This window comes from Pundamilia nyererei, unplaced genomic scaffold (genome assembly GCF_000239375.1).
Source record: "Pundamilia nyererei isolate P.nyererei 1_Seehausen unplaced genomic scaffold, PunNye1.0 scaffold00084, whole genome shotgun sequence".
Lineage (NCBI taxonomy): Eukaryota > Metazoa > Chordata > Actinopteri > Cichliformes > Cichlidae > Pundamilia > Pundamilia nyererei.
The window spans coordinates 1,046,089-1,055,442 of record NW_005187485.1 but is presented as its reverse complement, the minus strand read 5'-3'; the positions used below and the strand labels follow the sequence as shown (position 1 = coordinate 1,055,442).

The window sequence follows — 9,354 nt, the reverse complement described above, 5'->3', positions numbered from 1 at the left end:
GTGAATGGGTTAAATGCAGAGGAACTATTTCCCTATGGGGACTAACTTTACACTTTACACTGATTACTTTACACTGATAGATATCGTTATCGCCTGAAATGAAAAAAACATATCGTGATATGAAAAAATCTTATATCGCCCAGCTCTAGTGGGGGGTTCAATTTGCCATGTTGTAAGGAGAGCTTAACTTCTGTCTCGCTAGCTTGCCCTGCGCTCAGTGAATCTGCATTCGACTACTCCGCCTAGGCTGCACTGTCGAGCGCAGATCCACTGAGCGCTCAACACAGACAGCATCGTCAGAAGAAAAGTTGATAAAATAAATTAAAAATTTTGTATTGTTTGATACATATGCATACCGAACCAAAAGCACTGTATGAACGGTTCAATATCGATACGAGTATCATTGCACCCCTAGTGGTTTCCTGTTGTAATTCTTTTTAATTTTTTTCCTGACATGTTCTGGAACTAAAATGTCACGACTTGAATAAAATTTGGTTGTCATGAACCGTGGCTGAGTTTACTGCTGGCAAATTACAAGCTTCCCAGCCATTTAAAGGCAAATTCTTAATGACAGTGTTGAAGTTATTCTTTTTTTTTGACTTAACACTTTCACAAGGACTTCCCAATGCTTTGATTTCATGGAGGTTTGAAAATAGGAATCCATACCGCTTACCAAAATGAAATGGGACTTGAAGTTCAAGATAGATTTGTCCATCCACTTGCTAACATATCTTAAGGGCTCATTGAGAAATGTCTGCAGATAATAAGGATTGTATTTGCTGTGTCAAACTAACTCTAGCTTGCCTGAAAGCTAAACTGGTTAAAAACCACCATTTACGTTGGAATACTTTTTATATTAATGTAAACTAAACAGTTCATTGAATAAATATTTAGGGGTAGTAGTGTCTGAGGAGGTAGAACAGGTCATCTACTAATCAGGGGTTTAGTTGGTCGATGTCTGACTGCTGTAGTCTGCAAGTATTTGGATAAAACCCCGGGTTATTCCTAATATGTTTAATGGAGTGTGAATGTGTGTGAATATTAGACAGTATGCTCAAGTAGAGTGGAAAAGCGCTATATAAAAAAACAGTCTATTTATCATAAATTACATTCTATGGCCAAAATTTAGGAATCGAATGATTAAACCTTCATTGAAGTTGACTAGTTTGTCTTTTCACTACTCCAGTCATTTGTTGTACTTGTTTCTGTGGGCATTTCATATATATTTGATTGCTTTTGTCTTCCTTTGTAGCCGCTGCTGAGTGGGTTTTATGGCACTGCTCCTGGATAGGACATTGTTAAGCAACAACATGGACACGTCAAATTTTGCCCACGTCATCTTCCAGAATGTGGGGAAGAGCTACCTGCCCCATGCTGCGTTGGAGTGTCACTATACCCTGACACAGTTCATCAAACCGCATCCAAAGGACTGGGTTGGCATTTTCAAGGTGAATGAGTGGAATAATAAAGCACGATATATAATTATGATCAATGAGGACTATGAATCCATGATGGTACTAACAGAAGTAGTCCAATGTGTATTTTCATAACTAGACCACTAGAGCACTTTATGTGTGATATAATGGAAAGTAAAAATACTGTCTGATAATTTAATTTGTATTATGAACAGCCTGCAGTTTACATCTAGACTGTCTGTTGTATAAACTATTTTATCTATGGAATAAAAGAGAGATTTCAAGTTTATCCACTTGAAACTTGACAGAGGAAGTGGAGCATTTTAACCTCCAAAATGTGCTTGGGTGTCCCATATGGGCCTTGTTATAGAAGTGCATTAAATCCAACCCAGTAGCTTTACATTAGCCTCATCTGCATTGAATCGTGACTTTAGGCTTATTATTAAGACCAGCATGCTTTTTATCTACTGAAGTTGAGATGGAAGCTAAGATTAAATACATCACATTAACGAACCCAGCCTTATGGCTCTTTCTCTCTCAATCTGCTTGTGCTGATTTTGTTAGTTGTCTTCTGAATTAAACAATGGCTAAATAATGAGTTAAAGCTAAATCCACAGCCAAATTAGTTGTAACAGTGTATTTCCTCAGATGTTATAGCTGAAGCATATACGAAGAGACAGAACTGATAAATTATACTTTAACAGTGCCACAGGTGCACACAGTTGCATGTAAAGTTTTAAAACATGTGTTAACAGTGGCTTCCTTTCCTAATAGAAGTATTAAAACCACCAAATTCTCTTGAAATAATTTGCAAATATAACTGCTTATCTTGTAGTTAAAAAGTATGTTACCTTTCTTTTACAATTTGGACAGGTTATAATGTAACAATATTGTAATGCTGACTACAGTGTCACTCATTAATAGGTAATTGCAGGATTGTTATATAGGATTCAACTAGACTGTCTGTGACTCATAAACTCATAGATCGTTTACTCGCATTGAGACTGCAAAACGTGTGTTACTTTAGTGGAAAGGAAAAGATGACTGAAGATGAAAACTTCAGTTTTAATTTTATATATATATATATATATATATATATATATATATATACTTACTTGAAGTTATAGGTTATTTGCAGCATGCACTCATTCTAATGTCATGCTATAGTTCAAGTAATACAGCCCAAGAAATAGGTTCAATTGTTAATTTCTTTGCAATATTGATTCAAGCTCCTAAGTTTACTGTCCTTGTTATGTCAACTATTGATGTGTGCATTTTGCTTTACATGTGATATTATTGTGGGTATATGCAGAGACACTTTCCCTAACCTCACTGATAAATTAGGTCATGCCTTCATATTGAAGTTGGATCGTGTATTATCTGGAGGCTGTTTACATACCAAATTGGGTACTGCATTGTGATACCTCATCACATTGTGTTTAGCCTGAAGGTAGGCACCAACTGGCAGCATAAATCTTAAAATTACAAATTTCTTGAGCTTCCAAACAATAGAGCGTCAGCAGAAAAGGCTGAGTGCAGGATTTTAAATTGTGTAAATCATTGACACTGTTGACAGACGTAATGCTTGGTGCCAAAGCTCTATCATTTACCTATCCAGGCAAATGATAGAGCTTTACACACATTCGCGTGAGCTCCAAAGAGTAGTTATAGCTGCTTTTGGCACAGGCTCGTTCTTCCTTTCAATGTTCCCACTATATAACTCTGTAACCTGGCTTATTTAAGATTCAGGATTCAAGTTTTTTTTTATTCGTCACATGCATAGTTATACAAGTATTATATTTATATATTATACAAGGCTTATGATTTATTAAGAGGAAATAGAAAAGCACAGCAACCTTCAAACTAGTTTGGTCAAATTAATACTAATCATATTAATAATTAGATAAAGTAATTAAGGTCTTGATGGTAAATGGATTAAGGAAATGTTTGTTTTAGTATGGGTCCCTGTCGGTTTGATGTTGTTGTTCCATAACTGCAAGTATGGAGCTGGTGCTAGCTGTTTTCGGCTTTATGAAGGAATGTTGAGGCAGGTTGTCAGCATTGGCCCAGGAGAAAGCTAACCCAACGTTATAATTAACCTGTCTGACCACAACCTGTCTGTGTGATTCATGAATAACTCTTGAATTTATATAGGCTAATTGGCAGATAGATGTTACAGTACTTCCTGGGGGAATACTGTCACTCACTTCTGTCAGCATTCTTGCTGAAGTGCTGATGAAAAATCGTGTTAAAGCTGAAGAGCATGTTGCATAGGTAGACGTTCAGACTTCTTTTAGGTTTTGGAAAGTTTACTCTTACAGTGTTATCTGTGTTGTTGTCTTAGTCACTGATCTGAAACCAGTGTTTTGGTGTTGTTATGGTAGCCTTACGCTTTCTCTGCCTTTTGTCTAATATCTATGAGGAAAAACAGGAATTTACAACATTGCAAAGTCCTCTGTTGTAATTTCCCTACAGAGGTTTCACCCACCACCACCACCTCTGCAGCTCTAATGAGTGGACTGGTGAGGGCTAGCCTTCAGTAATGACACTCACTAACTAGGTGCATGTTTTAATTGCTTCCTGTTTTTTACTGCTGGAGGCTGGAACTGCACTGGGGGTTTTGGAGCACCAGGGCCATCTATCTCTGGCTCTGATGAACACTCACAGTATTGTGGCTGCAGGCTGTTTGCACACAGGTGAGAAAATAAACTGCCCAGACGTTGCAAAAAGGCTTCCTACATGCAGCTTTCTAGAAACACAGTGTATCTGCAGTGCAATTTGCTTGTATGATTTTTCTTTTCGTTGCCTTTTTTTAAGAGCAGAGTTTTGAAAGTCACACCACAACTTAACCAACTTAGGTGTAATGGTGTAATGGGGTTTAACTGGGCTTGTTGTAGATGCATGCTTGTGCCTGGGAGTGCACACCAAAAACCAGCAAGCTCAATGTGACACTGATTTTGTTTGACAGTTTTATGGCACCGGTCTGAAGTTATGGATGTATTTTCTGCACTTCCCCCTCATCAGTCATCAGTTAACAACACATAAAATACGTATAATTAAATTTTGGTTTTCATTTTCAAGTTGCCTATGTATAAAATTTTCACCTATTTCCACTTTCCTGTTTGAAGTGAGTTGTAGCTACATTTCCACAGCTAGGCTTTTTCATGATAAGGGCCAGACCACATGCACATGGTTAGCAGGAGTGGTTTCCAGATGATAACTTTTGTAAATGAAAAAATATTACAGTAGGCATGTCCTTACACTATCATCCGAAGATAGATTTAAAGCCCTGTGATTACTGCAATAAACTAGTTTGAGATATTTTGGAAGTGACAGCGTGTGGATTTGGGAAAGTTCCCCTGTTAATCCATCCATTGCTATTATGCTGCACTGATGTGGTGAGGGTGTCTTGTTGAATGAATTCCCCACAATGTCTCACAGGTTGGTTGGAGCACAGCGAGGGACTATTACACATTCTTGTGGTCGCCTCTCCCTGAGAACTATGTGGAAGGCACTGCAGTGAACAGAACAGTGGTCTTTCAGGGTAAGAGCATACATACTTTTCAGTAACTTTGACACCTTTTAATAACTGAATATCATGTGGGTTGGTGAGTGAATTGTTAAGTGTGCAGTTGTGGACAGGATGGATAGAGGAGAAACTTTTCCCAGACATCTCCATTCTGGTGTTAATGACATTTGAGTTAATGTTCTGTTTTTGTCTTTTATACCACCCTTCATAAACTGGCACAATTAAAGTGATTTGCCAGACCAGCACTTAACACTTACGTAGTATTTGTGCTCTTTTTGTGCCTTTTTTTTTCTCTCAGTTTATTGTAACTTTGGGTTAAGTGTTCAGGTTAAGATTCGCTAATAACTGAGATATGTTTAGACTTGTGGAGGAATATGTTTCGTGTTGCTCTGTTGTCTAACATTGAGCTCACTGACTGAGTGATTTACTTCCCCCAGGGTACTATGTTCCCAATGATGATGGCGAGTTCTACCAGTTTTGTTATGTGACCCACAAAGGGGAGATCCGAGGGGCCAGCACACCATTTCAGTTCCGTGCCAGCAGCCCCACAGAGGATGAGCTGCTGACTGTGGAAGATGAATGCAACTCTGACATCCTGGTGGTCACCACGAAAGCTGGCATTCTCGAGGTACAATTTGCCTGAGCAGCAGCGCTCAGTACGCATCGATTTTCATTGGGTTTTATTTTGCTTCAATATCAATTTCTAGCGTGCACAGTTGAAAATTATGATTTCAGTCGTATGTTACCAGTAAATTAAGCTTTTAAAAATACTGAAAAGTGTTTTTGTTTTTTCTTGGCAGCAAAAGGTGGAAGAAGTGCAACGGGAGAAAGATGAGTTGCTTAAAAACATGGCCCTCCTGCAGCAGGAAAAGGAGGAACTGGAGGCTGAGAAAGAGAGCCTGCAGAAGGCGTGTGAGCAAGAGAAGGAGAACTGTGCTCAGCTGAGAAGAGAGAACCAAGTAAGCTGAGAAATGCAGTATTTGTAGCAGTTTTAAAACTTGTAAATGACACAAAATGCCTTTTTCAGGCCATGCTATATATTTTAATAGTCACATGTGGAAATCAGTGATTTATAGTATTAATGCACTGGCTCTTGCATGGAGCTTTTTACATTTGGCCCAGCAGTCTCTTAGCACCCCCTAGTGAAGGGGTCCTAACATGCAGATGTATCCAAACACATGATGTACTGAAAAAATAAATCACACACTGATGGATATGGATGTCTGTATTATCAAAGTTGTAATTCTGCTTTTTATAGTATAACATTAGGTCTTAAAAGCATTGTCAGTCATAATTCACTTTGCCATTTTCTGCCATAAATCTGCTGGTTTTAAAACGGCTTTCAGATGAAAACATGATTACAGATTTTGTGGCTGTTAATTTTATGACTAGACTTTTATATGATTTTTTTATGGTGTGTGAATATAAAGATTCCAAAATTCTGCCTATAAACAAATTGTAAAATATTCATTTCATTTTTTTCTTGAACATTTAAAACTCTCTATCAAGCCATCACGTTCATTTTGAATTAGACTTGTATTTCAAAGACAATAAAATTTTAATGTTTTGCACACATTTTTCCTCAAGCTTTGAGTCAGAGATGGAAAGTTGTATGTTAGGAAGTTAGGTACTGCAAGAAGTGTTGTATTTTTTTTTATGGATTATGAGGCTTTCTTTTTATTTCAGCTGAACTTTACTTCTGTCTTCTGTCTCACAGGAAGTGCAGCATTCTTCCCAGGCCCTGCTGGAAGAGAAAGAGGAGGTAAAGAGGAGACTGGATGAGGCCACAGCCAGAATCATACAGTTGGAGGAAGATCTGATTGGAGTGACACAGAAAGGCATTCAAAAGGAAACAGAGCTAGACAGGTGAATTCTCAGTAAAAGGATTGTGGCAGATTCACTAGATTTTCTAGATTTGTTTGTTTAGATGTACAGAGAGTTAGTAATGCGAACATATGCACTATTTAGTTATATATTGTTTTTGTTTCTGTTTCTCCAGTCTTAAGGACAGACTTAAGAAACTTACAGCAGAGAAGGAGGTTCTTGAATCTCATCTTAAGAATGAAAAAGATGAGAAGGAACTCTACAAGGTAATGCTCTATTTTTGTTGATATCAATACTAAATCCTCAAACTTACCAATATGATCTTTAAATAAAGATTCAATGTTTTGTTTTTTTGGCACACGATTGCACGGAATTTTATTGTAAACGGTACATGCCTTGTTCCGTTTTCTGGCACAATTGGTGTTTCTGTGTCTTTGTTGTGGTATGTGCTGCACAGGAACTGGGAGTGCCACATACTGTTGTGCTCCCACAGAAAACCTCTACCTAATTTAACTTGCACCATCACACTGCGTCTGTTTCAAAAGGACGACTTTATGGGCCTATCTCAATCTCTGTTTTGTAATTGAGGTCATGCAACATTTATTTTAATATGGTCTTTGATTGTGATCGGTGTTGTATAAATGAGGTAAAAAACCCCACTCTGTTTGTGTTTTATAACTTCTCGTGTGTGTGTGCGTGTGCGTGTGTGTGTGCGCGCGCCAGATTCACCTGAAAAACCGGGAGCTGGAGAACACTAAGTTGAGTGCGGAGCTGCAGATGTTGAAGTCTGTGGACGTAAACAAGGAAAACGCCATTGCCCAGTTTAAAGAGGAGGTGGGGCGCCTCCAGGCTTGCCTCACTGAGAAGGACAAACAGTACAAAGAGATCCTGGCCAAAGTTTCCACCTTGGTAAGAAAAAAAAAAGATTTTTGTTTTGAGGTCAGAAGTAGATAATAAACCGTATTTAATATTATTCATTATTATATCATATGAAATTTAAAGATTTCCAGTAGAAAGAATAGGAAGAGGAGAACTGAGATGTAATAACTGATCTTTAAAGAGAAATGAGAGTCAGTCGCCTTAAACGTGTTTACTTCTTGCAGGGAGATGTGAAAGCCCTGAAGGAGCAGCTGCGGCAGAAGGAAGAACAGCTCCAGGCTAACCAGCAGCAGTCCTCTTTGCTGGCTGCCGAGCTGAGAGACGCCTCCAGTGCACGCGATCGTACAATGTCTGAACTGTACCGCATTAAACTTGAGGCTGACAACCTCCGCCAAGCCAAGGCTGAAACTCAGGCCCAGTGCGTCCGCCTGGAATGCCTGGTGGAGCAGATGAAGGCAGAGGCCACGCAGGAAGCAGTAAGAGTGAAACTCAAATAGCCAGACAGCCTTTCGTGTTTAAAAGAGCTTCATTTGAAGTTAAGCGTATTTAATATCATGGTAAACAGGCAGATCAAGAACAAGGATTAATGTCTGGTAACATCTAAAATAACACATTAAATAATAAATATGCAAAAGTTCAACATTTTTCAAAATTATACATCAACTTTCATCAAAAGTTGATGTAAGAGGGTGAAGACTTTGTGTCATATATTTAGATCACAATAGCGTTTAATATTTTGTCACCATAAAGAAATAAAAGATAATAAATCATATCGTATATAATTGTCCAGCTGTGTATAGGTACGCTGTTTGGTTGAGCACTGTGTGAGAAAGTTAACGATATGAAAATAATGGAAACAGAAAACGTTTCTCCCACACAGTTTTTTTTGTTTGTTTTGTTTTGGGGTTTTTTAAACTGCTTCTGCATTTGAAAGATGTTGTAATTCTTCTCATACTTGCTGTTTTTATTGACCACCAGTCTCATACTAAAGAATCACTTCAATATAAACAGTGATAGTGATTATAGTTAATGACTCACAGGAAGTTATATCGCTGCACTGTCACAGTGGACCTTGCAGTTGGCCGGAGTTCTGATCTGTTCTGCTGTAATGTTTTACATGAACAGGCCAAAGCAGAGGACGAAGCTGCTGCAGACCCAGCTGTTGTAGCAGAGCTGCAGAGAGAGGTGGAGGATCTAAAGTTGCGGCTGCACATGGCTGCAGAACACTACAAGGAAAAATATAAGGAATGTCAGCGACTGCAAAAACAAGTGCTGAAACTCTCTGAACAGCAAGGGGTAGGTCCCCACGGATACCAGCCAACATACTGTATTCATGTCCCAACAAGTGAAAGAACAGAATTTCCATTTGTATCTTTGTAACACTACGCCTGCCTCACTTGTACTAGTTAATGCCTTCAGTCATTTTGCCAGTCTTGACTGGAAAGAAGTGCAAGCTGAAAATGAAAATTAACACATCAGGCAAATTCATTTTCATTATCATTCAGTCTGACTGTATAAAATAAAGTTTATTTTAATTTCACTGTAGATACATCAAAAATGGAAACTGGAAAATTCAATCTTGGTACAATTGTTCCCAGTTTTTATCTTTTGTTATTTTGGATTTTTACAAGTTCTTATAAGTAAAAGTAGCTCAAGCCTGTGTTAATCCTTTCATTCATTCATTCATATATATATCCATTCTTTCTT

General features: G+C 38.2%; 1 protein-coding gene across 1 annotated transcript in view; it reads left to right on the top strand.

The window, feature by feature from the left end:
• The window catches only part of tax1bp1b (Tax1 (human T-cell leukemia virus type I) binding protein 1b), an 18,911-nt gene that overhangs the window by 3,788 nt on the left and 5,769 nt on the right, over positions 1-9,354 (top strand). The window contains exons 2-10 of the mRNA XM_013912209.1: positions 1,253-1,448; positions 4,857-4,959; positions 5,382-5,572; positions 5,745-5,903; positions 6,662-6,810; positions 6,944-7,034; positions 7,492-7,677; positions 7,872-8,123; positions 8,773-8,982. Coding sequence (XP_013767663.1) covers positions 1,272-1,448; positions 4,857-4,959; positions 5,382-5,572; positions 5,745-5,903; positions 6,662-6,810; positions 6,944-7,034; positions 7,492-7,677; positions 7,872-8,123; positions 8,773-8,982 — 1,518 coding nt within the window. The 5' untranslated portion in view covers positions 1,253-1,271. The remainder of the gene's footprint in view (positions 1-1,252; positions 1,449-4,856; positions 4,960-5,381; positions 5,573-5,744; positions 5,904-6,661; positions 6,811-6,943; positions 7,035-7,491; positions 7,678-7,871; positions 8,124-8,772; positions 8,983-9,354) is intronic.